This window comes from Rhipicephalus sanguineus, chromosome 3 (assembly GCF_013339695.2).
Source record: "Rhipicephalus sanguineus isolate Rsan-2018 chromosome 3, BIME_Rsan_1.4, whole genome shotgun sequence".
Lineage (NCBI taxonomy): Eukaryota > Metazoa > Arthropoda > Arachnida > Ixodida > Ixodidae > Rhipicephalus > Rhipicephalus sanguineus.
In genome coordinates this window covers 229039703-229067380 of record NC_051178.1, presented here as the reverse complement: position 1 = coordinate 229067380, position 27678 = coordinate 229039703, and the positions used below count along the sequence as shown (strand labels likewise).

At 48.4% G+C, this 27678-nt stretch overlaps 1 protein-coding gene across 1 annotated transcript in view; it reads right to left on the bottom strand.

Annotated features, from left to right (window-relative positions):
* The window catches only part of LOC119386340 (steroid 17-alpha-hydroxylase/17,20 lyase-like), a 37158-nt gene extending 12970 nt beyond the window's left edge, over positions 1 to 24188 (bottom strand). The window contains exons 1-4 of the mRNA XM_037653663.2: positions 24178 to 24188; positions 16611 to 16822; positions 10016 to 10141; positions 1069 to 1179 (exon numbers count right to left, since the gene is read on the bottom strand). Coding sequence (XP_037509591.1) covers positions 1069 to 1179; positions 10016 to 10141; positions 16611 to 16822; positions 24178 to 24188 — 460 coding nt within the window. The remainder of the gene's footprint in view (positions 1 to 1068; positions 1180 to 10015; positions 10142 to 16610; positions 16823 to 24177) is intronic.
* Positions 24189 to 27678: the final 3490 nt, after the last annotated feature.

Below are 27678 nucleotides of genomic sequence, written 5' to 3'. Positions count from 1 at the left end.
TTGACGTCGCTCCAGCCCCGTCTGACCCCGCGTCAATTATCCGCCAGTGGTGCGGAAGAGCTCGACCGACGTGAAGCGGCGTCTGTTCCGTCTCCTCGGGGCTCGGGAGCCTGTTCCTTCGTGCGATCCGAGTGTGACGTCCATCAACGCTGCTTCCGTTGATGCATACAACTTCGCACCGCGTCCAATGGTATCAAGCCCTGCAGTGAACGCCCATCTCGGTTACGAGGACCACGACGGCTTCGTACGCGGCCCATCTGCAGTTTCTCAAACGTGGGACGGCCGCGCCATGTATCCTCGCGCTGGCAATTTCAGCATGTCTCGTGAGCGCCCAATTTGCTTCCAATGTGTCGTCCGCGGCCACGTCGCCCGATTTTGTCCTCAGCGACGCCGCATGTCAGCCCCATCAACTGAGGCGACCCAGCACTTTCTATCGGGCGCAACAAATCACCCTGGTGGACAGAGCCAACTGGCCTCCCGGCCCTGATAGCAGGACGCCCTATCGGCTGAATTACCGCAGCGACTCGCCAGCTTCCGTGCGGAGCTTGACGCCACCGCCTGGACGGCAACACAGGTCTCCATCTCCTCTACGACGTCTCACGTCCCCACCGCCGGGAAACTAGGCGGCGCGACCGATGGAGGGTGAGGTCGCCGGTCATCTTCAGCCACATTCCCCTATGCCTCCGCCAGTCACCATGCATCACAACAAGATTAGTGTTTAGTGGACAATGTTGCTACGTCAGCCTTAGTAGACACGGGAGCGAGTGTATCTGTCATCAGTCTGGATTTCAAAACCAAACTCGGTCGTAAAGTAATGTTTCACTGGGACAACGCTAACACATTTCGTGCTGTAAGTGGACAATTGCTCCGACCCCTTGGTGTGTGCACAGTGAACGTTTATTTCTCCGACAAGTTATATCAAGCCGAATTTGCAGTTCTTGCTCAGTCTACACATGATGTAATTCTTGGCCTCGACTTCTTACAGCAGTGCGGTGCCACGCTTGACTGTGGGACCGGCGAGCTTTTCCTGCCCCCTCTTGCCGACCGACCTTCCACCTGTTCGCGCACCCTCGCCGTCCTTGAAGATGTCGTCCTCCCGGCACATTCCGTATCCAGAGTTCGAGTAGCTGCTGATAGTGGTGACATTGATGCACTTGCTGCTATTGCCGAACCGGTGTCCTTCGATCATAACGAAGAAAAGTGCGTTCATACCTCGATGCGTCATCTCTTTGGCCCGCGGAACAACCACACTTTGGGTGTCAAATGTATCTGACGAGTCTGTTGTGCTACCCAAGGGTATGAGGCTTGCATCGTTTGAAGTGGATACCAGCATCGATATAGCAGCTTTCAATAATGACACATCGCACGAAGAAGCCCGAGCAACTGATATTAGCCCTGGTGTTCCTCAAGACTCATCACTTTTCCTGAATATGGTTAACAAGTCACTGACCTCCGAGAAGCGTCAAGTGCTGGTCAGTGTCCTCAGGAAGCATGCATCGCTGTTTGATTTCAGCCAGGAAGCTAAGGAAGTGCGCATTCCCAACACACGGGCTCGTCACAGGATCGACACCGGGTTAGCGCATCCAATAAGGCAGAAGCCTTACCGCGTGTCCGCGTCGGAGCGTAAGGTTATCGCTGACCAGGTGGATGACATGCTGGCCAAGGGCGTCATTCAAGATTCTTCTAGCCCTTGGGCTGCACCGGTCATACTTGTGAGAAAGAAAGACGGATCCTGGAGGTTTGCGTCGACTACCGGCGCCTCAATTCCGTGACGAAAAAGGATGTGTATCCGCTCCCCCGTATCGACGACGTCATTGACTGTCTCCACTCGGCGTCCTACTTTTCATCTGTGGACCTCCGATCGGGCTATTGGCAAATACCGATGCATTCCACTGACAAAGAGAAAACAGCTTTTGTGACACCAGACGGCTTGTTTGAATTCAACGTTATGCCGTTTGGTTTGTGCAACGCGCCCGCGACGTTCGAAAGGTTCATGGACACGGTTCTGCGTGGCCTAAAATGGGAGATTTGTTTATGCTATCTAGATGACGTCGTAATTTTCGGTCGCACTTTTGCAGAACACAACCAGCGACTTGACGTTGTTTTGACGTGCCTCGAACAGGCTGCCCTTACCCTCAACTCAAAGAAATGCCAGTTTGGCCAACGAGAGGCACTAGTACTCGGACATCTAGTGGACAAGCGCGGCGTACGGCCAGACCCACAGAAGGTTGCCGCAGTGAGCAATTTTAAGCAACCGCAGTCGCAACGCGAGTTAAGAAGCTTTTTAGGTCTCTGCTCGTACTTTCGACGTTTTGTACCCTATTTTGCCGAAACTGCGTACCCTCTGACCTCATTGCTACGCAAGGACACGCCTTTCACCTGGACAACGGATTGCGACTCTTCGTTTCGGCAGCTAAAGTTCATGCTCTCTTCCGGACCCATACTCCACCATTTTGACCCTTCTGCCACAACGGAAGTGCACACCGACGCAAGTGGAATTGGCCTCGGTGCCGTCCTCATCCAGCGTTTTGGTGACGCCGAGCATGCCATTGCGTACGCCAGCCGTTCGTTGAGCAAGGCCGAACAGAATTACACCGTAACGGAGCAAGAGTGTCTCGCTGTAGTTTTTGCTGTCCAGAAGTTCCGCCCGTATCTCTACGGCGATCACTTCACGATTGTTACCGATCATCATTCGCTATGTTGGTTAGTTGGTCTCCGTGACCCGTCTAGTCGCCTTGCTCGGTGGGCGCTACGCTTGCAGGAATTTGACTTTACGGTCCGTTACAAGAGTGGCCGCCAGCATGCCGACGCCGACTGTCTTTCGCGGCTCCCGCTACCCACAACTGCTTGTGACGCCGACAATTTTGATGAATTCCTAGCCGCCATTGACGATACACGTTTTCCCGACCTCGCCACCTTCAGGAAAGAACAGCGTGACGACCGGAACTTGGATGCCCTTTTCGACTCAGCTGCTCAGCCGACAAACAACAATGGCTTTGTTATGCAAGATGACCTGCTCTATAAAAAGAATTACGCGGCTGATGGTGCACGCTTACTATTAGTGGTCCCCACAAAGTTGCGACGAGACGTGCTCCGTGCTATGCACGATGACGGGACCGCTGGACACATGGGTTTCGCCAAAACGTATCACCGTGTTCAAGGTCGATTCTACTGGCCTAGAATGAGAAGGACTATAGAAAAGTATGTGGCCAGTTGTGACAAATGCCAACAATTCAAGCGCCCGAACACTGCCCCGGTCGGACTCCTTCACCCTTTGACACCACCCTCAACACCTTTCGAAATGGTCGGAGTGGATCTTGTCGGCCCTTTCCCGCGCTCATCAAACAACAACCGTTGGGTCATCGTTTGTGTTGACCACCTGACGCGTTATGCGGAGACCGCAGCAATACCAACAGCCACGGCAATCGATGTTTCGAGTTTCCTCCTGTCTACAGTCATACTTCGCCATGGACCACCTCGCATTATTGTGAGTGATCGTGGACGCCAGTTCGTTGCCGACGTGGTCGAAGAACTCTTGCGTCTCTGTGATTGTCGATTTCGCCACGCGACCCCTTATCACCCGCAGACAAATGGTCTCGTCGAGCGCACGAACAGAACGCTCACCAATATGATTTCTATGTACGTCAATTCAAGGCATAAGAATTGGGATGACATCCTCCCCTTTATTACGTACGCCTACAACACGGCGAGGCATGAAGCCACTGCCTACAGCCCCTTCTATCTTCTTTACGTTCGACCACCTCGACTCTTCCTTGACACCATTCTGCCATTTCATACTCATGTGGACCTTTCTATTGCCCAGACTCTCTGCCGCGCAGAGGAGGCACGGCGTGTAGCTCAGCTTCGTACGCTGGCATCCCAGGACCGTTCCAAGATCACCTACGATTCACGGCACAAGGACGTATCTTACGACAAAGGCGACATAGTTTGGCTCTGGACGCCGCTTCGCAAGCGTGGCCTGTGTCAAAAGTTTCTGGCACGTTACACCGGCCCCTTCGTCATCGTCGATCGCCTCAGTGACCTCACGTACTCGATAGCTCGTCTCCTAAACCACGGCTACCGTTCTCGGCAGACGCAACTTGTTCACGTCGCGCGCCTAAAGCGCTGTCGTCCGCGCGACTCCGCGTTCACGTAGCCGTTACTCGCCCGGCGGGCTTCGTCTGTGGAGGGAGGAGTGCTACGCTAACGCGACAGGAGGACGAAAAGAAGAGGAGGACGAAGAGCGCTTGTCTTGCGAGTGTATCGGTGCCAGGTGGCAGCCATTCAGCCCCTTTTGCCCATCAGCCCATCTTCAAATAAACATCTTTCATCATAACAATATCAATAGTACTGTACACATAATGTTAAGCAAACGACACTTGAGCTCACTAGCCATACACACTTCCCGCAGGGTGTAATAACACAACACATTCAAACTCAAAAACACTTCAAACAAATTCAATTCACCCACCCTATCCTGTCATCATCGTGTCGCGCTTGCGCCCGTTCTTTCGGTGCTCGCTCGCTCTCTTTTACAGCGAAAGCTGTTATGAGATCATTTCACCGGCCGTTTTTGGCGCCGTAGTTGTCCGCCGCCGCCGCCGCCGCCGCCGCCGCTGCCGCCGCCGCCGCCGCCGCCGCCGCCGCCGCCGCCGCCGGTGTCCGTAACCAGTATCGCTCGAAATAAGAAAAAAAACTAAATAAGAAAAAAATTCCAGGATGGAACGAGGTTCGAGCCTGGGTCCTCTGCGTGGGAGCCCAGTATTCAACCTCTGAGCCATGCCGGTGCTTGAAACTGCTTTGCTAAAAGGTCCTATACAGGCTTCATGTCGGGAAGGAACCACATTAGCGTATGCAATATAGCGTGGTAGATGAGTAAAATAAGCACCAAGCGTAGCACAACGCGAATTCTGTAACCAGGCGTCACACAATGCGAATTGCGCAACGAGTAGGTTGTTGAATGCTTCCAGCCCATTACAAAGGGCTCTGCAATATTTCTTCATCGTCATCAGGCACAACATCAACAAAGTGCGCATAATGTCTTACATGCGTTTAGCAGGTACCAACGCTCTCCGTAGAATGGCGAAAAATGGCACAGTGCCTGCTGCCCTACTTCTCAAAAATTACAATGATTTATAGCGTAGTGGGTTCCTCGCAAGCGCACTTGTATTGTTTGCCAAGGAAGCACATAAGCGCATGATCCACTTCCTCGGGGTCTCAGTAAAATTACAATGATTTATAGCGTTGTGGGTTCCTCGCAAGTGCACTTGTATTGGTTGCCAAGGAAGCCCATAAGCGCATGATTCATTTCCTCGAGGTCTCAGTAAAGTTCTTCGCCCCCCCCCGTCTCTCTCCCACGTCAACGTATGTTATACAGCATGACGGGAGAGGGAAATAGCAACCGGGCGTCACCCAATGCAAATTATATAACTGGTTGGCCGTTTAGAGATTCCAACCCAGGGCTGAGGCATAATTCTTCATCGTCATCAGTCGTCGCGTCAACAAAGTGCACATAATGCCTTACAGACGTGTAGTTGGTGCCTCGCTTCTCCGCAGAATGACGAATAATGGCTTATTAGGTGCTTCCCAATTTCACAAAAATTGTGATTTATGGCGTAGTGGGTACCTTTCTAGTGTACTTGTATTGTAGCCCCAAGAGAGCTTAAAACGGGCTCTAGAAACGCCGCTCTTCCAGCTTTCGCTGTGACTGTGCTGCGGTTTCAGCGCAGGCCTGGCGTTTTTTGTTTCTCTTCCTCTTCTTGCGAGCCGTTCCATTTGACGGTGCCGGAGGGGGCGTCTCTGCTGCCGTCGTCACATTCGACACCGGCAAGGCGTGGTCGCGTTCGTTAGAACGTTCTCGGTGTTTCGTCAACTTTTGCGCGTCGTGGTGTTTTGCCTGGACGACCACCTTCGTCATCATTCCACTCACGAGTGGTGGTGACCGCTTGGTGGCAATGTCACCTGCTCGGCGCGTCTTCAGAGGCGGTACAGCGACCGTTGGTGCCTCATTGTTGCCATTCGGTGACACCTCGGCTTCAATTTGAGCTTGGGCGACATCCTTCCTGGTATTCTCCTCCGCGGATACTTTCTGTCGCGGTTCCTGAGCTGACGAGGGCTGAATCTTCGGGGCTTCTCCCAAACGTTCAGGATCGTATGGCCCTCGAGCTCCGTCGATGTTTCCCACGATTAGGTCGAACAGGGGGTTATCCATGCACAGGGCAGTAACTCTCCCGCTGAGGTAAGGGGTCTCAACCTCCATCTTGGCTTCAGGAAGCATTCGAATGGAACTATCAAGCAGGCAAACCGGATGGGTATTGCCTGTGAACTCACTCTCTCGGACCAATTTCTTTCGTACGATAACAGTGGTGCACCCACTATCTCTTAATACCGTGACTTCCTTTCCACCAACCTTCCCCTTAAGTGTCGGCATTCCTTTCGTTGTGTCTGTGGTCATTGCAGCCCCAATTAAATGCATCTTCTTCCCGCTTTTCAGCTCGGCCAATTCATCACTGATCGCGTTTGCTTCCTCGTTTGGCGGGGCATACGCACAAGCTGCTTGATGGACTTTACTCGCATCGTTTCGACATGCGTCTGCTTTGTGCCCAGTTTGTCCCCAATTAAGACACTTCATCACACTGGGGCGTGAGAAGTTGGCCCTACAACTAACTGTTAGCGCGATGGCCCACACGGTTACACAGAAAGCATCGCGGAACACTCTCCGTTGCACGCTTGTTTTCTTCAGGTGTCGATTTCTTCGACTCCTCGTGAACCTCCTTTTTTACCTTGGCCAGATTCGTGCCACCTTGTGCTTCCAAGAATTGATCGGCCAATTGAAGCATGTCGTCGAGCGATTTAGCTCTCCTCTCTTTCAGATACAGCGACAGGCTCAAGTGGCAACTGGTGAGAAATTGCTCTCTGATTAAAAGCTCTCTAAGCTCACCGTACTCCTGCGCCGTCTCTGAAAGTTCGATCCACCTGTCAAAATAATGGCTGAGCCGCGCGACATACTGCGTTGCCGTCTCGCCATCAGCTGGCTTTCCCGTACGGAACCGATCTCGGAAGCCTTCCACGGTGAATCTAAATTGCTTCCGCAAAGCAGCTTTCACTTTCGTGTAATTAGCTGCATCGGTAGGTGTCAGCCTACCGTACACACTGAGCGCTTCGCCACTCAAACAAGTGCTCAAAGCCGTTGCCCATTGCTGCTCCGGCCAATTTTGACTTCTAGCTATCGTCTCAAACCTGTGCAGGTATGCATCAAGGTCATCTTTCCTCTCATCAAACGCCAGCTTGCTTGGGTTCAAACGGAAGCTATGATCTTCCCTTTCGCTGCTCTCCACTCTAGCCTGGACGGGAGTTTCTATGCGCTGCTGCAAACGGAGCCGTTCGAGTTCCAATTCGTGCTGCCGTTGCCTTTCTCTCTCAGCCATCTCAACTTGCATCTGTCTCTCTTGCGCCTCTCTTTCTTCTTTCTCCCTCTCAGCCGCTAGCCTCTCTCTCTCAAGCTCTGCTTTCAGGTGTTGTTCCTTCATCTCTCTTTCTTCCTTAGCTCATTCTCTTTCTTCTTTTTCCTTCTGGCTAACCCACTTTCGTAGTTCGGCCCCAGACAAACCCATCTTCTCACCAAGGGCAACTAATTTCTCAAGATCCATGATGCCCGTCAACAAAACCTAGCCGCGTGCACAATACCTCTGCCTAACTTCGAATTCAAAAACACCCTCTGCACACAGGTTAGCGAGAACGCGGTGCATCCCTCAAAAATCGTTCGCGAGCACTATCAACGTCTCAAGGCTCTTTCTCCCTACTTTGGACACACTGTGCACCAAAAAGGTCCTGTGTCGCGGACGCCAGAATAATTGTCACTTGTCCCGTTAATCGGGTTGGCAATCGCCGGGCGGATTCTATGGGCTGGCGTCACGGCCCTCCGAAAACGCACCAAGAAAGCGCGGACAATTTAAGAGTTGGTCCTTTAGTGCGCCGGCGAACGCCAGTTGTGGTCCAAAGACGGAGTCAGAGCCGTGAGTCGATAACACAAACGAAAACGAAATATATTCTCAGTTAAGGCAATACAAATATCACAACCACGTGCACACTCGGCTGGTACTAGTTACAACTTCACAGTATAATTCAGATGGTGTTTACACAACGGGAGCTAAACAAACAGATCACGCGCTACAAATGCAATCACATGCATTACAACTATTCAAGGACAGTTAAAGTCCCGAACGTACAAAGGCGTATCCAGTCCACAATGCTTGGACGGTAATCGAATGCTTCTCTTCTAGGAAACACTCACGCCAGCTCCAGCGTTGATCGTCGTAGCTCAACAGTCGTCGTAACTTGTCACGGCTCACACGGCGTCGTCATCCAATTCTTCCAGATCGACGATCGACTGACCGCACACCATCATAAACACGTCTTCTTCGGCTAACGGAGCCACACTTAGCTTACTTCACCATATCCGGGCCGACTGACTCACTCCTTCACTCGACTCTCGACTGACTGTCGTTTGCACGCTTTTATCCCTTCTCCCCCGGTTTCTAGAAGCGTCGGGAGGGTTCTTCGGCGTGCAGTACAGACAAGGCAAAGGATAGTTCGAGATTTCTCTCGCCGGTTCTATTCGCTGCGGCGTCGCTCGGGGATGCGTCACCCTTTCCTTCTGGAAAGATCCGGGCTTTGCCGGGCGTTCGATCGTGTTGTCTGCGTCTGGCTCGAGTGGGCGAGGAGGATGCGGCGCGCCGGCGTCTTTTGATGCTTGTTTTTTCGCCGTTTGCGCTTCTTGGGCGATCGGCTCGCGCCGTTTTCTCATGCTGCTGTTTGAAAGCGGACGCGCGCGCTCTTTATAACGCGCTCGTTTGTGACAGCGCCTAAGAGCTGCGCTGTAAAAAAATGTTCATTCCAGCTTGGCAATACCTTGTCCCGAACCACGGCTTCTAATTTTGTTATTACATTTTGCGGCAGTCAAGATTAAATCATTTAGTTTGAGATAAAGTAATATCACATTGATATGACTGTTGGTGTCTATAGCTTAGCGCAAGGTAATTAACTATACTTCGATTAGTCGCGTGTTGGACAATATATAGACAATCACGCAAATCGTAATGTGTTGTAAACGACAAACTTATTGGTATTTAAGGGGCCACTCACCAGCCTCTAAAGATACGAAAAAAGGGAGCGTTGTTCTCTCCTGGCGTTTCTCATCTTTCTGGCGCACTTCGTGACGCAAGAACAGTGATTAACATGGCGTCATTAAGGCACATACTCTCGATTTGTCCGTATACACGAAATGTCAGCTGTGAATTGTCTCCTGCACTGCTTTTCCATGCAGCCGCCCACCCGTTCTTTCTTGTCTCGCATGACTATCGTGCGCGATCAAATGATTTCACTTCATTTCACGGAGATAACAGCGCGTAGCCGACAAGCGCGAAATCCTGATAGGCTCAACGCTTAGTGCTGGCATTGTACACGTGATTTTAAGAAATAAGTGGCGAGAAGGAGATATCGCCTGTAGGAAGGGTAGGCGAAGGCGAGAAAGAAATTACTCCCTCGTGTTTGAGCGCAGGGTGGTGAGGGGCACTTTAAGCGATATCTTCTGTTGCCACAGTTGGCAGCAGTGCAAAGACGAAACCATATATAATAAGCACATCGCTCTCAACTGAAGTCTAACATTAATTTGAATTTCAGTGAACAGAAAGCTTTGCTCACTACTGTCTTTTGGGAACTTCTCTGCTGAAATAGTGACACCCGAAAATTCGCGGCGCGGAGCGCCCCAAACTCATCCTTTCTTTTTTTTAGTGCAAAAGGAGGAAGGAAAGGAATCTTAAGAAAGAAAAAGAAGAAGAAGAAGAAGAAGAAGAAGCAGAAATTGCACAAGACCAGCGCTAAAAACAATGTTGCATGTGGTTCAATACCAACTCGGCCAACAGCAAGTTTTATTGATGCTCATATATTTTCTCGCAGTGAAACGCATACAAAGGAAAGGACCAAATCCAAAATGGTCTGCAAGCTATGCACGTACCCGTAACAAGATTCAAGATGATCTGGATCATGTTGCCTTTGGTGAGGTACTCAGCATAGCCTTTTTTTTCGCGGAGAGATTCTTCCTGAGCAGCTAGCATGGCATGCGTGAAGTTTCCCGTCTTGCCTAAGAAAAAAAGGAAGAAGCGGGAAAGAAAAGAAAAACAAAACAGCATGTGTAGTGCTGGAAATATTATTACCATGACTAGTACGATGAAGCAGCCCTTTGAAATACGGTCTGATATATGCTGTAGTTCAAAGCCGCCTATCCATGCACGCCACGCAACCTCTGCGGCGTTGTTTTGTATTCAGGTGTGGAAATTCTTTCTTGTGAAGAGGAGGAAGGCGCAGTTATATTTAAATAAGGAAACACAGCACCTTATTTCCATTCTAATGTATGGAGAAGTAGCGGGAGACAACCCGCCGTGGTGGTCTAGTGGTTATGGCGCTCCACTGCTGACGCGAAGGTCGCGGGGTTGAATACCGGGCGCAGCGGCCGCATTTCGATGGATGCGAAATGCTGGAGGCCCGTGTACTTAGATTTAGGTGGACGTTAAAGAACACCATATGGTCGAAATTTCCGGAGCCCTCCACTACGGCGTCCCTCATAATCATATCGTGGATTTGGGGCGTAAAACCCGAACAATTATTATAATAGCGGTAGTATTATAGTCTGTTCGACGGGCATCCATGCCGTAGCATGTTAGAAACTCGCTACTTATTACAATGTTAATTTAGCGCTTTGTGCACGCTCCTACATATTTTTGTTACGCATGGGACTGTTTCGTATTGGCACTGATCCGGCTATGGCTTGAGAACTGGGATATAAAAAGCTAATTGAAGTCGGTTGATAAATTAACGGGGCTCGCGGTCACAAAGCTGCAAGTTGAAAATAAGAGAAGACATAGGGGAGAGTTTGTTGTCGCTAAATTCCACGTGGTTCTATAGGGCTCACCACAAATACAAGCGCATTTTACAGTTTACTCCAATCGGAAAGCTGCCGTCGGGACGAATCAATCAATCAATCAATCAATCAATCAATCAATCAATTGCTTGTAAGACTACTGCCCAAATCGGGAAGTAGTGTACATAATTAAGCTATATCTATGACTAGTTTTAACAAAAGGAAAATCGCAAAAGTTTAACTACAACAACGTCGGGTTTGCTACACTTGTGCCATGGCCGGAATGGAGACTAATAGAAGTAAGATGCTAAGTAAACTGAACACCTCGTGAACACGTGATGTCTACCGAACGTTTGTAAGTACTGGACTTAGAACATCTAGTACCTGCTGTGCCATGACTCGACTATCGACAATGAAACGTGATACGCCTGAGGTCCAGTACTATCGAACGCAGCAGTGTACTTTAAGCTCACGTGTATCTTTTTTAACACGAAAGTGTTTTATGCCGGGGTCCACCACGGCTCCACGACGCATTTCCGTCACGGATATGACGTTCTAAAATATAAAGACTAACATATGGCAAAGAAAACTAGAAGAAAAAGTTCCGTCACCGGGAGTCGAACTTACGACCCCGCGATCCCCAGCGCGCAGCGCGAAACGACTCCGCCACAGACGGCACGTTCTTCCACATACTAACAGCGTACTATTTATATACACCATTTGCCGGTGGCTGTACTCAGAGATCGCGCTACATCAGCGTGTTTTCGTTATCACTAGCGAGATGGCGCGAAGGGCTCGAAAGGCGCGCGTCGCCTCAAGCGTTGAGATGAGCGTGCGCCTCTACAGGGCGTGGTCGCTCCTGCGCGCGCGCTTATATTCTACGTCTTGCGCTGTCACGGCAGGTTTGCGCTGAAGTTACAGATAGCACGAAGGTCACTTCGCTCACTGCAGCGGCCGCTTTTGCGAAAGGAGCGCGCTGCTCACAAACAAATAAGTTACAACTGTGACAGTTCGCGCTCATCCTGTGTATACTTGTGCGTTCGTTTCGCGCGTCCTCCTTTGTATTTGACCAGCGCGCTTTAACTAGAGTGTACTAGAATATTTTGAGTGGCGCAACCAAAGCCGGCGCACCATGCAAACCGGTGTCCCCTCTTTTGAAGAAAGTAGCGGCGGCGCTGCCGTCGCATAATCTTGACGACGGCCGGGGACGCGACACGCGTAAATGAAGGAACGCGCGCGTCTACCGTCTTGTCCGGCCGCGCCGAGGAAAGTTGGCATGTGCCGACTCGCTTGCGTTCGCGTCTGCGAGTTGCGCCGCGCATCAGTGACCAAAATAAAAAAAAGGAACAGCGTTTAAAGCACTGCTACGCGCTCGGGTGCAAGACTGTGTACGCCCGCATGAACAAAGGCCGCAAGATATCGCTTTTTAAAGCTCCAAATTAGTGTGTGTCGATGCGCGGAGAAAGCGTCCGTCAAGGCACCATACTCCCGATGATAAAGAGCGACAAATTGTGTGTGGGAAAGAAATTTCTGCCGACTTGACAAGCCCCTCGGTGCCGATTGCGCTGTGTGTGAATTTGAGCCTCACTTCATCAAGAGAGATTATACGTGCATGTAACTAACGGAGCGGAAGTTCGAGTGCCGAGAGGAAAGCCGTCTATTCGACCTGACGCGGTGCGGACAATTTTACCGAATGCACAGTCATATCTCTCCAAAACAACACCGGCACCGCGGCCTCGGACAAAACGGAGCCAGCTTGCGTCTGACGATCACAGTGAAAGGAAACGACGTCACCCGACGAATGTTCAACAGTCGCTACTGCGAACGAAGGCGGTGAAAGGGGGGTGTGGTCGTCGGCTTTGCTTCTGAGCAAGCCGCCTCCTAGTTATTTTAAAACAGCGCACAAACGGGACATGAAAGGTACCACACTACCGCACAAACGGGACACACATGTCCCGTTTGTGCGCTGTTTTAGAACAACTATGTGTACGTACCAACAAGCCCGCCTAGCCACCGTATTGAAGTTCAAGCCGCCTCTGTTGAAGACCTGCACAAATTCGCCGTTCCATTGACGTCGTGAGCAGTGCGTGAATTCCCTGAGCTTAACGGTGTATACGTTGCGTGCAAGTTCAAGCTATGCTTAGAGCAAATTTCAAGAAACGGCAGGCTAACAACAGCGTTTTCTAGAACTGCATTATTGTCGCGCTTCACCACAGCACGACAATGTACAATCATCTTGCGCGTCGTAAAAAAAAAAGAAAAATGAAAAATTAAAAAAGAAAATCAGCAGTTCATGTTTCGTGTGGCACCCAATGATTTGCAAACCTGGGCAAAGTGGTTTGGGGCACCACACTTCCGGCAGTTTTTTCCTCGTGCTGGGCAGTTTCCGCTGCGGTGCATTTGATAGCCGCACATGCTGCACACCTTCCTATCAGTTGCAACTGAGTTCACTATCGTAGTGTGTGCTTCCCCGGCTGCTGCGCTTATCTCTTGGAAGTGCTGCTTTCCTTGCTCATCAATACGGCATATTTCCACGGCTTTTTGGTAAGAAGGATTTTCTGCCAACAGTTTCTGCTGCAGCCGCTTGTCTCTAACGCCAAGAACGATACGGCTGCGTAGCATTCGTTCTTCTAGAAGTTCAAATTCGCAATTTTTTGCCAATATTTTCAGCTCGATCAACCATTCATTGAATGGCTCGCCTTCTTTCTGGTCCCTTGAACCAAAACGGAACTCATGAAGAGTTAAGTTTTTTGCTGGCCTGTAGTAGTCTTCAAATTTTTTCTTCAAAACTTGGACATCATTTTTGTCCTCTTCCGCCTCGAACTTGAAAGTGCTGTACGCTTTTCTGCCTTCCTCGCCTATGCTGACCAGAAATGTTGCGGCCTGCACGTCGCTTGGCTGTCTCGTCAGTAGTGTGGCTATGGCAAAAAGTTCAAACTCACTCTTCCACGTTCTCCAGCCAAGCCAGGCGTCGACTGACGTATCCATGGGCTTCGGCGCCGGCAGTAGTGTTGAAGGGCCTGGTAGCATTGTTGGCGAGGGGGCGTTGTCGGGGGTGGCGTCGTCGACATCTCAGCTGTGGACCGCTGCCACCATGTTGCTCGCCGGCAGTCCGGTAACGAAAAACGTTTATTCAGTGGAACGAATGATATATATACATTAGGCCGTCAGTGACGTTAACATCACGTGTTAGAGGTTGGGGGGCTATCATGATGATAGCACAATCTGGCTACACTGTGTACGAATACAACCGATGAGCGAAGCTCCGTAGACATGGAACGCGACCGACCATGCACGTTCTGAAACTTCATTTGCGCTGCGCGACGCGCGCCGTGTTTTCCTTTTTTCTTGCGCCGCGCGCGGCGTTTCACTTGGCTTTTCGCGCCGGCGCCGCATCTAGAGCTTCGACGGCGGGGTGCGGGCCCAAGAAGCGTCGCTCCAAAAAAAAAAAAAAAAAATTCCAGTCTGCCAGGGGCTCGCACGGCGCATATTTGTTATAGCCGGCACGTTAATGTAGTTCAGTTGCGATGGAGCGTCCATTTCTACGTTCTTTTTGTTTTATCTCACCGGCTCTGAAACGCACCGGCAAGCAGCCGCCTGCAATGCCGGGGGACTCTTTCAAGAGTAGTCGACTGCAGCGCCGCCGCTATTTTCTACACAAAATGGGCCGCTCCACAGCAGCCGGTTGCGCCACTCAAAATATTCTAGTACACTCTACTTTAACTGTCGAGCTGTGACACTTGTTAGTTCGCGCTCATCCTGTGTATGTTCGTTCCGTGCGTCTTTTCTGCTTGAGCAGCGCGTTGCAAGTTTCGAGCCGCTTGCCGTTCTTCGCGTGACATTACAATTTGTTGCTATAGCATTCATTCCTTCGCCCTCGGGGCGAAACAATCCACAACAAACGCTCAACTACGTCTGGGAAGACACGTTTTACTTTCGTGTTATACCGATTCCTATGACAGAGGGATCAACCATGTTTTTTGTATGTTCCCTTCTTTCTATATCTCTATCTTTAATCCCTTATTCCCCTCTTTCTCCTCCTTCTGCCCCTCCTCGTGAACACGTGTGCGCGTCTCAATTTTTGTTGTACAACGAATGGTATGCGCAATTGCTCGAGATAACAACGTCAAGTCGCGACGAATCTGGTTTCTAAAGATAATTTGGCTCTGATCTACTCGTTCAAGTCGAAATTAAGCCGATATCACCCAAACTGAAGAAAGTGGAAACTAAAATCTGTGCGTTGCTTAGCCCTAAATTGTCCCGTTTTAGTCCGTGAGTACTGTACATCGTTAGAAGCTGTTAGTAGGAAAATCATCATTCACTGAACAGCAGTACAATGTACACAAAAAAAAAATAGCAGCACTCGCACGGTTTGCCCAGAAAGAGAAAACGATATCGGTTTCCAATTTTGGGAGAAACCATTACGGGCTTCCTTCGGTGCTATACGTACGCGTGAGCCCATCCTTCTCCTTCATGAAGTACGATGGTCGATTTCTGCACAACTCATTAGCTTTGACAAGGGGAAAAACGACGCTGATTTTATGAGTTTCTTTATTACATGCAGTCTAGCGTGTCGTGATTTCGTTTTTCGTAGCGACGTCTTTGCGCGCACGAATATACTTTGACGGCGATCTACAAAATGGGCACTGATACGCTATCGCAGTGTCAGATATAAGCAGTACAGAGCGGGGCTAAAATGAGAGTTTAGCTGAAGTTGCGTTGTGTTATTATAGCCGGCGTGCAACACAGAACGCATAATGTATTTTGGCCATCTGCCTGCCCAAAGTGCCTCTTAATCCAGCCGAGAATAACCAGCGCCCGTGCAAAGCGACTGCGGAATTCTTCTCAACAGGCCTTCCTGTAATATTGTACTATCGAAATGCCCCTACGGAAAAATAATAATAAAAAAGACTTAAACAGCAATTAGCTAGAGCCATTTATCATTGCCTGTGCGAATAGCTTAACGCAACTCGACAACACTCCGCGAGTGTTGTGAAAACGCGCCGAGCGTCTCAAGGCGCTCACTTGCGTGAGGAGAATTCCTGAAGAAACTTTCAGCGCCGTGGAAAACGCGCTCACTTGCATATGGTACATTCTCAAAGAGTTTTATTCTGTATGCGCCTACGGTCTTGCGGTTAGGCTTCTGAAGGCCCGGGGTTGAAATGCTTATGTAATATAATTATTGTTGGCGTTTAACGTCCTATAAAACCGCCATACTATTAAGCGAGACGCCGTAGTGGAGGGCTCCGGAAATTTCGGCCTTACTGTTCACATAAATCCAAGCACACGGGCCTCTAGCATTTTGCCTTCATAGAAGTGCGGCCGCCGCGGCCGGGATTCGATACCGCGACCTTTGGCTCAGCATTCGAGCATCATAACCGCTAGACAGCCACGGCGGGTCATGGTTGTGTTTATTCGGTGTACATACGCATTGTGATGGCATGTGTCGGTGAGTGATGTAACTCACGGCTAGATGACATCGCTCGCATATGTATATGTGTGTGTGTGTGCGGGTGACGTCATCTTCCAGACATTTGATCCATCTGAATCTCATCTCGCTGGCTAAGAATGTGGTGTCCGGCTTGTAAAAAAAAAAGGAAAAAAAAAACTTGTTTGTTTGTCGCATCCGAAGCGAGCAACTTCTAACGCATGTGTGTTGACAGCGCACGCAAACTTGCGATTGCGAGCCTACCTGGGACGTAAGATTGCTGTGCCTTGGTAAACAGGCGGCTGTGAACGATATCTCGAAACTCGCACATAAGGGCTTCGGCCTTCTGCTCCTGCTTGCGATAAAGTATTGCCAACCAGGAAGCGATGTCACTCGGGAGTCCGTTGGGCGACACCTCGAAGAACTCGTGGTTGATCTCTTTCATGCGCCGGATCTCCTTGTTTTCCTCCTGCAACCTGCACATGAACGAAGTGACGTCCTGTGCAAGATACACGAAGAAGAGCGGTTGAAGGGACACGTGAGAGCGCAGCTCTCTTTCTGCTTTTCTTCGTGTATGTTGGACAGTGTTGCAGGTATGCGTGGTGGGGGAAGAGAAGATGTGCGGACGTCCTGACAACGCCCCTCTACCCCGTTCCTTTTTTTGGCCGATGTGTGTATGCTGCGCCAACGTACGATACGTGACAAGGTCATGAAGTCTTGATTCTCCGCTGTTATTATCTAGACATTTGTGCGTCCGCAGCCGCTCTGCGGACGCACAACTAAAACAGCCTTGGAAAATCGACGAACCCAGGCTTGAAAGACACGTACACAAGAAGGGAAATTTTGACGAACACATGCGCTAGGAGTAGCAACAGTTTACTGAAATAACAGTTACTTAAAAGGAAAACCAAGACGCGCATACGCCTTACACGATACGGTAGGGTGAGAGCGGTGAGCATGGCACATACATGCACAACCAAAACGCCCATGCGCCTTAAAAACTGTGCAGATAAATACGCAGTGCATGGTGCCTTCTAATTACGTTTTTCTAAAAACGACACCTCTTTTCCTGATAACGATAAGGAAGGTACACTTAAACACCTCCAAAAACAGCCTACTAGAGAGTTTTAGTGTGGGGCCCCCAAGGCCCTTGCGTTTCATGTGTGCTCCTTTTGGGTGCGGTTGTCGAGCAGAAGAAATCGGGGATGCGCGGACTCGCGGCTAGGGGTGCTCGGCACTAACACTCTATATTGTGTCATTCAAATGTTCACGTGGATGAGAAAAATTGTATTATTATGGTTATTATTTATCGTAAATTTCTTTGTGATAATATTCATCATCATCACCAATCAGCATCACAAAGTCTTGCTTTGGTTTATTGGTTTGATCGACATATACTTTCGTTTATTAGACCATTTGGCTACTTTCACACACCCCCGCCTCATACGGTTTAGAAAAGTTTGCTCCTAAAGCAAACTTGCCGTAGTGTACTTCATGCTTGGTAGTTTAGCCTTGAACGACCTCACCGTTAATTCAGTGATGCGCGTATGGGTATCAAACTATGAGACAGAGAAATAATGTCGATCACTATGACCATGACCTGTATATTGCTGAACAACACCACGCTGTGAGCTCTTTGGGCAAGGTGAAAGCTGAAAGTTTTACCGCAAATACCTTATGAGAGACATCCTACCTTGTGCCTTATACGGAAACACCATCGAGGCTGAAAATAACCGAAAACCGTTGAATAACGCGTCCGATGCTCTACAACTGAGCTACAGCGGCGGACGTCCTCCCGTCCACATTCATGGGGTTTATATGTGCACTTAAACCTAGGAGTGTTAGTCAGCGCCGCTAGTAGCTATGACGGCGAGTGTGGAACACTTTTTGTGTCTGCTGGCGTCACGAAGCACGTGATGTTTTTACGAGCTGGCAGCTGACCAATAATACCTCGCATACTTTTTTTCGTCTACTTCAGTTTCTTCGCAATAACATCATAATTACTACAAATAACGTCCCCTATATTTTCCTTGGCTTTCTAGTCTGTGTGTGTGTTTTTGTTTTCATTTTAACTCTCTCTCTCTCTCTCTGTCCTCTTTCTTACCCCTATTTCCCCACCCCTGTGCAGGGTAGCAAACCGGTCACTCTCGCCAGGTTAACGTCCCTGCGTTTCCTTTTCATCTATTTCTCTCTCTCTCTCTAGTCTGTTAATTCTAATTAACGTTGTGCCTACCAAAGAAAAACGAGCCCTTAAAACTCCGCGTCTTACAAATTAGAGCAGACAGATATGCTGCGTTCTTTCTTGCACTAGCAATAGGACGACGAGCTTGCAAAAATCATCCCTTCATGAGCGCGCGAACGTAGGAAAACACTGCTACAGGCATAGTCGTGCGCACGAGGGGGGCAAGGGCAATAACTGGTACTTCAGATCAATATAGTAATAACTATAGCGTCTACGAATAATAAACTACAGAAAATATTGGATAAATTCATCAACTACTCGGCGAATCCCCTTCGTTGGGTATGAGCCATGTTTAGAGGAAGACAACAACAACAATACATACGACGGATAGCTGCCTGTTTGAAGTAGCGAAATTTTAAGCGCAAGTGCGAACAAGATTAAAAAACTGCAGTTCAACTATTTCGGCCTGATTTCATAATGAAAACTCTTAGTTCAGGATTAGCATATCAAGTTACGCCATCGAAAAGTTCAAGAAGGCCCCGAGGCACGAGAAAAAATCAACAGAACATTGGTAATGGACTGAGTACAGAGCGGGAAGTATTGCTGACTCATAAGGACAGGGTACACAGATAAAATGTTCACACAAGGCTATAGGCACAGCGCTGAGAACGATGGAGATATAACAAGATTCGTTAAATTGAGGAAAAAGGACATCTAAATATAGATTAGGTACGTCGGGCGAGATTGAATGTTAAAGCCAATATTGGGGGAGCGAAGCAAATTTGAGACAGCACTGATTTTGGGACGAGGGGTGGGTCTGCCAAGGGGAAGATGAACGCAGTTGTGAGACGACAGAAGCACCGATAAAATGGCGCGACGTAAAATGCGTTGTGGTGTACTTTGCCAACGGCGAAGACACCGACGCTGGCCATGAGAGAAAACTGAGGTTGACCCGACGACATGCGATATGAGATTTCATTGTGTCAACTTGTGTCTTCGTTTTTGGTAAAACTCAGCTCGCTTGTTGAAGGACAAGCCTAGGAAGGTGGCTTGAAGAGATGACTTGATATGCATTGCAAGGGTACGAATCAGCGCAACAACGGGACGAAACAGAAGACGGCAAACATTGGTCTGTGTCCGTTGAATGTTCTGTTGTTGGTCTGTTTATGTTAATCTCCCAAGCTTGGTTATGAACTAACCTGATCAGTTTAGCACTCTACCGATAAACATGACAGATTTTCCCGCATTAGCTTGGCCTTCACGTTTAGGCATGTTTGGGTGAAAAAGCTTCCCACTTAGGCTCAAATTTTTTTTTCTCTGGCATATGATACCATATCTTGAAAGATCGGCGGGCAACGTTGCGCGCCATATTAAGGATCTAACTAACGTCACGCACAGGGAACTTTTCCGTCGTTTAAACCTTCAGACAACGAAAGAAAAACTAGAAAGTTGTCGGCACAAGCTACCCCTCATAGACGGTCAGTGTCCCAACTATTACTCATTAGGTATTTAAAAATCGCACCCTCGGGAGTTGTTAGCAAACGAGCGCCCCAGTTGTGCTCGCGTGCGGGTTGGATTCGAGAGGCTTTCGATGCGGCGGAAGCGGGTACCGTACACTAAGTACGCGTTGCGTCCCTTTCGAGGTGACCGCGACCCACAAAACGAGGCAGCAATAACGCGAAAAACACAGAGGTTCTTGACAGCAGCTGACGCACCGCCATGCAGCAAGATCACCGCCCGTCAATTCTCTTTTCCAATCTTAATAATGGGGCTGTGCGAATATACGAAAATTTCGAATAACGAGTCGAATAGCGCACATTAGAACTATCGAATATTTTTCAAGTAATGTTCGAATAATCCGCACCGACGGGAAAATCCCATAGGAACAACACCATAGAAGAGTGAAATTACATTTTGTTCTTTTAATTAGCTAATTAGCAAGATGCATACAGGTCAAGCTTTCACGGGTCTATAGAAGCTTGGCTCATCACCGGATGAAGGAATTTTTGCTTTAAACTGCGGTGTCGCCGAAGCGAATGTGTCCTTAATCTGTATCATTATCGTAAGATTCATGATGTTCATTCATGAAATATCATTTAACTTTTAGGACTTAGTTATAATTCAAAGCCGGTGACCAAGTACCACCTCGAATACTGAAGTAACTACTGTATTCACCATACAGTTAAAGAAGTACCTCGAAGGCTCTAGTCACTACTGCATGCGAGTTTACCTCAGTTTGCATAATTGTGGTATCTTTTGTTGGTTAAATGTAACGGTAATGTTACTGCGTTAAAATTTATGAATATTCATTTGAAATAAAAAGTCGGAGAATTTTAGGCCCCTCTTCAAAATGATTGCCTATTCGAATATTTCTATTCGAATATTATTCGAATATTTTTCGAATATTTTTCGAATAGTATTCGATACATATTCGTATTCGACTCGTGTTGGTCACTGTTCGATTCCTATTCGATTCGGTTCTAAGTTTCACTCTTCGCACACCCCTAGTTAATTCTGATTTGCATTCACTTGCCTCAATGCATGCCGGAAAATTGCGGCATCGAGTGCGCAAGGTGACGAAATAGCTGGTGAGAGAGGGTTGATATTCCCTTTCCTCCACTGGTAACCTCCTCCCCCCTCTGGAAAGAGGAGCCGCGAACATGCACGCTTTCATCTATCGGCACGAGTCGAAGAATATGGCGTGGAAGGTTGAGTCACGTTGCCCCTCCCTGAGTATGGCCAGTGGGAAGTTAAAGAATGCGTTACACAGTATGGCCGCCGATGGCAAGCACTCACTCACTCAACAGGTTTCCCAACAGCGGAAGCGGAAGCGGCCCTTTCGGGTATTTGGACACGCGGTGGTAGAAACGGCCCACCAGGTACGTCACCGCGAAGACTAGCGCTGTGGTGATCCACCGCCAGTCGCAAAGTGAACGAATTGCTCGAGCAGAACTGCCATAGTTGTGCGGCAGCTGAGGCGAAAGCCGGTGGAATGGACGATACGCCGCCGAGAGGCAGTCCCGCGTTGGAAGTGACCTTCGCTCAAGAGGGGAAAAAAGAATAAAGCTAAAAAGTGGGACGCTCACTCCATCCCTTCGGAATGCGCAGTAGCTACGCGACCGTGAGACCTTGAACACAGCCGGTGATGTACACGGCGCTCGAAGCTCCGCGACTGCCTATTTACGATGAAATCGATGAACGAACTAAAAACAACATTAGTGATGCTAAGCCATGTACAGCTGGCGTACGTCCGCCAATTCCCGTCCAGTGTTCCGTGGCAAAGAGGGCACAAGCTGGCACAGGAGCATCTTTGCGCTCTTTACGGTAAAGTGTCGTGAAGGCTATACCGCAGCACATCGGACGGAGAACCCCTCAAGGCGTGCTCTTGTTTCTCTTTTGTTCGCTTGTTTCGGTTGCTTCGCCATTGGTATAGAAAATTCATTTATTTAATATATTTAAAAATTATAATATATTTAAAACTTATTCATCATATTTAAAAAAAAGTATAGAAAACACGAGGTATAGAAAATTTTAGTAGATGGTTTGCAAATGCAACATTGATGTGAGCTGCCTTTCAACAGAGACCGGGGAGGGTTGGGAAGGCGGTGTATAGATATTCGACATCTCGTAACACTAGCGTACAGAAAGAAATGATGAAGCGCGGTGGTGCCGCAATAATATTGGTCCAAACACTATGCATTGTGCATTCGTAAATACGTCACACTCTGATTAGACGAAGCAGTGTGTATTATAAACGTACACTGCATAGCCGCTGTGACTGCTAAGCGCACACACACGCACGCACGCACACGCACACACACACACACACACACACACACACACACACACACACACACACACACACACACACACACACACACACACACACCACACACACACACACACACACACACACACACAGACACACACACCGCGCACACACACGCACACACACAGACACACACACACACACACACACAACACACACACACGCAACACACACGCACAAGAAAAAAAAACGCGCGCGCGCAAGCACGCACGCACACACATGCGCCGCACACGCACGCGCGCACTGCGCATGCGCTGTGAGTCTGACGCCTACGCGAGCGCTTTGTTGCTACATATGGTGCCGGCGGGTCGCTGCTTTGCTAAAATAATGGTGTGAATGATTTCCTCAGGCTGTAACCTAACCTCTTTCGTGATCTCAACGAACTTTTTCAAGCACCCTTTAAGCACCGTGCCTTGCAGGTGACCTGAAAACGCTGGAACTGCATCCGGCCACGCCGCCCGGCAATAATTGGTGCCTCTAAAGCAACAGAAATATCATTCTGCTGTTGTAGAATATACAAGCATATAACATACCGCTTAGTGCCACTTCGAAATGTAGACAATAAAATTAAAATAGACAACGAAGCATATTAAGGTCATGTCTTTACAGCGAAAGCTGTTATGAGATCATTTCACCGGCCGTTTTTGGCGCCGTAGTTGTCCGCGCCGCCGCCGCCGCCGCCGCCGCTGCCGCCGCCGCGCCGCCGCCGCCGCCGCCGCCGCCGCCGGTGTCCGTAACCAGTATCGCTCGAAATAAGAAAAAAACTAAATAAGAAAAAAATTCCAGGATGGAACGAGGTTCGAGCCTGGGTCCTCTGCGTGGTGAGCCCAGTATTCAACCTCTGAGCCATGCCGGTGCTTGAAACTGCTTTGCTAAAAGGTTCCTATACAGGCTTCATGTCGGGAAGGAACCACATTAGCCGTATGCAATATAGCGTGGTAGATGAGTAAAATAAGCACCAAGCGTAGCACAACGCGAATTCTGTAACCAGGCGTCACACAATGCGAATTGCGCAACGAGTAGGTTGTTGAATGCTTCCAGCCCATTACAAAGGGCTCTGCAATATTTCTTCATCGTCATCAGGCACAACATCAACAAAGTGCGCATAATGTCTTACATGCGTTAGCAGGTACCAACGCTCTCCGTAGAATGGCGAAAATGGCACAGTGCCTGCTGCCCTACTTCTCAAAATTACAATGATTTATAGCGTAGTGGGTTCCTCGCAAGCGCACTTGTATTGTTTGCCAAGGAAGCACATAAGCGCATGATCCACTTCCTCGGCTGGTCTCAGTAAATTACAATGATTTATAGCGTTGTGGGTTCCTCGCAGTGCACTTGTATTGGTTGCCAAGGAAGCCCATAAGCGCATGATTCATTTCCTCGAGGTCTCAGTAAAGTTCTTCGCCCCCCCCCGTCTCTCTCCCACGTCAACGTATGTTATACAGCATGGACGGAGAGGGAAATAGCAACCGGGCGTCACCCAATGCAAATTATATAACTGGTTGGCCGTTTAGAGATTCCAACCCAGGGCTGAGGCATAATTCTTCATCGTCATCAGTCGTCGCGTCAACAAAGTGCACATATGCCTTACAGACGTGTAGTTGGTGCCCTCGTCTTCTCCGCAGAATGACGAATAATGGCTTATTAGGTGCTTCCCAATTTCACAAAAATTGTGATTATGGCGTAGTGGGTACCTTTTAGTGTACTTGTATTGTAGCCCCAAGAGAGCTTAAAACGGGCTCTAGAAACGCCGCTCTTCCAGCTTTCGCTGTGACTGTGCTGCGGTTTCAGCGCAGGCCTGGCGTTTTTTCATAACTTACGTGACCCCCATTTTTCCATTTGTCATAAGCACGCACCTAAGTAGGGCACTGCGCTTCACCTGATGATCCGGTGACCGCATAACAACACATGCGCGGACCTGGGGACTATGTAGTCCGTCGGAACCAAATAAATGCACGATAACGGCCGTCCCAACTGCACACCGAGTATATGAAGGAAAGTGTAAGTATATTTGTTTTGCTGAAGTGCCACTTTCTTTAACTTTCTATAGTTTTGTTCCGAGACGTCGGTTGGTTGGTTGGTTGAAAAAACTTTATTTGGGTCCTGCAAGGCGCGCGTCAGCGCGCAGCGGGCGACTCCCTTGAAATTCTAATATTGATATGCAGGTTAAAGGAAGGAGATCAGTAAAAGAAAAACTGCTGTGGCGCTTCAAAGCGCGTCGTGAGATAGGAACCCGTGCTGAGGCAGTGCTTAAATGTTAATATGACCGTGTACTTTGCTGCCTTATGAACAGTAATCAGAGCGAGTGCTATCGTTTTTTGTTTGACCTGTATACTCGTCCTCACCACTGGTGTTTACTCTTCTGAAAAATAACAATGTATATTATTTAGTTCCTTGAGCTGCGCCCGTAATAGTTGGACGCAAGAGTTTAAGAGCTAAAGACAGAAGGAATGTAGGAAGGGCCGGGAGGTTAACTAGACTACGTCCAGTTACGAGAGCTTAAAATATATTCAGCGCTACGAAGGAGAAGAAAGCGTTTAAGCCTATTTGTTTCCTTATATTTCTTCTCCTTCGTTCCTTTGCAATCCCTTTCCCCTTCCCAAGTGCAGGGTAGCCAACCGGAGATTTTCCCCGGTTAACCTCCCCGTCTTTCATCCACATGTCTCTTTCTCTCTCTCTCTCTCTCTCTTCGCTGAGAGGACAAGACATATATCTGCATTGAGATTCTTTATTACCAAAGCAGCTACATGTTTATCGTTGTTGATCTCGTTGTTTCTGTCATTGTTGTCATGTTCATTGTTCTTGCTGTCGTTTACGTCTAGAATGTTTGTGCGACATTCCCACGGTGACTGGGCATGGATCTGATGATGAAGACTGTACTGACAGGAAAACAGCGTTGCTGAGTATATATAAACTGCTAGTACGGCTGCCTTGGCAGTGCTACCATAGGAACTGCGTCGATATATATATTTTTTAATTTGGAAACTGTAACACTCAGTAATACTTCAGCTCTAATTTCTGTAGATTTTCACATTTTCACATATCATACTACAGAAGAGTTGCCCATAAAACTGCGTACTAAAATTAGTTGCATGGTGTGGCTTGTATACCAACTTGTTTCGTGGCGAACCATCCAACGTCTTGTTCTTATTCTCCTTACCCTGCTCATGCCGTATGTTGTACATTTACGAGGACATGTAGCTCAGTTGAGAACACAAATGCGTGAACGAGAAAAAAAGCGTGTGGGGACGGGATTTTTCAAATAAATTTTAAGACAAAAGTCTTCTTAACAGGCTAACGAATCGATGAACATTTCTCTGCAGATTGCGGTTTGGTTGGGATGTTGAACATGAACATACCAGCGCAGGCGGTCTCTTGCATCTTGATAGCTGTGGTAACGTTGGCGGTATGGCACGTATTTCGCTTTTACCGTAATGTACGGAGGCACCCCAGAGGTCCGTTTCCATGGCCTGTTTTTGGAAACTTGCTCGGTAAGAGATAAACTTCAGCATCACATTGATTACAAAATGACGTAGTTTCAATGTTTGATTCAAGAACAACGAAATATAGAGGTTATTGACGTGTGGTTAATGTATATTTTAAGTAAGTTAGCTTTTGATGCCTTAAGCTGCTGGACTTCGTGGTACCATTTAAGTTATCTGGCTTAGGCAATAAGTTTCACATATACCATTGTCGGTGCACTTCACAGTTTTATTCAAAGCTTTGGATGCCCTGTGTATACCGCAAATGGCGAATTGTTGTTTTCTACTGAGAACCGGCGCTTGAAGCTTTCAGAGAGGCCTTGGCAGCTATTATGCAGAACTTCATACGTGAAGTTATATTATGCACCTTTTAGAAACATTTCTTCGTACTTTCGTTATTGCTCCCATGTTATGTTAAAGATATGCCCCACTTCTGATAAAACGTCAAGACGTGATAGCAACAATGTCGTGAAGAATCGCAATACTACACCACCAATGGTATCTTAAAAGCAAACTATCCTTTTGCATGTACCACTTTAAGCCCAGGCTTTAACGCCGCACTCGCCGGCTTCATGATATGACCATATTCGTGAAGAGTTGACCCATATCGCAATGCCACAGCCCGCGTGCAATCACTAAGAAGGCTCTCCTGAAACGAGGTCGTAGCCACAAATGCGTTCGCGTCGCTATATCTTTCGAACAGCTGCCACTGCCGGCGGTCAGTGTTGCTCAGTCGACACGCGCCAGTTATGAAAATGTGTGTCGCGATGACACATGTGCTCCAGGGGTCACTGGCAGAGTTCAACCCTCGCGGAACACTTTTGAAGCACTCAGTTCCACTCTCCACATACGATTTTTGTGCGCACGGAAATCTAGAACGGGTAACCTGGAAAACACGCGGGCTACCGGGCAGAGTGCATGCTAGTTAAGCAAGTTCAAAAGGGAATCGAACGGTAAAGTTAAGTTGCAATTCTCAGTGCTCATTCGAAAACACTTGTCTTAAGTTTGTGACAGGGAAATACTGCCATACACTCGCTTGTGGCCCGAAGCTACAAATAGGTTCATGCGGATTTCTCAGTAAGAAAGTTTTCTAGTAGAAGAAAAATTAATACTAATCGCGGAACGGGACAAAGTTTTCTTCAACTGGGACGCCCTCTTTCACCTAAATCCGCACGAAATGTTTTCGTAGGTTCGGGCTGAAAACGACAATATTTCCCTTTCGCGAACTTTTCTTCATTTAGTGGGCGTGCGTGGAATTGACTGACGAAAATCCCGAATTTATGACACGCCCTGTTAAATTACTCCGCTAAACGTCATTTGCTGAATGATTGCCGAGTTTAATTGTTTACTTCGACGTGCGTGTAGAATTTTCGGCTCTGGCGGCCACATTTCGAGCAGGCGGAATGTAAACGAGACAAAACAGTAGGGAGCCAACGTAAACGCTCGTTTACTGAACATTGGATGCACATTGTTACCAGCCAACCAGCTGGGGTCCAGGAGGTGGCTTCAGCTTATTGCATCTTGCGATAGTCTGGTCTAACGCGCCCTAATTTTCTTTCTCATGGTTAGTGAATGAATTAATACACCCATGTATGCAGGGTGGCACTGCTTGCTATTTCAATTACTCTTTTAAAGAAGCAATGCTTTCTGTCGGCGTCAAAACTTAGTGAGTGAACGCTCTGTTTACGCCCGAAAGAAACAGAAAAGGAAAGGAACCCCGAACTTTTCTTCTAGCAGCGATCACTTAAAAGCGACGTGTGACCTTTTACAAAGTAGCATTCTTGATGTAGATTTATTGCACAAGTTTACCTTGTTTACGAAGCGGCTACAGGTGTTCGA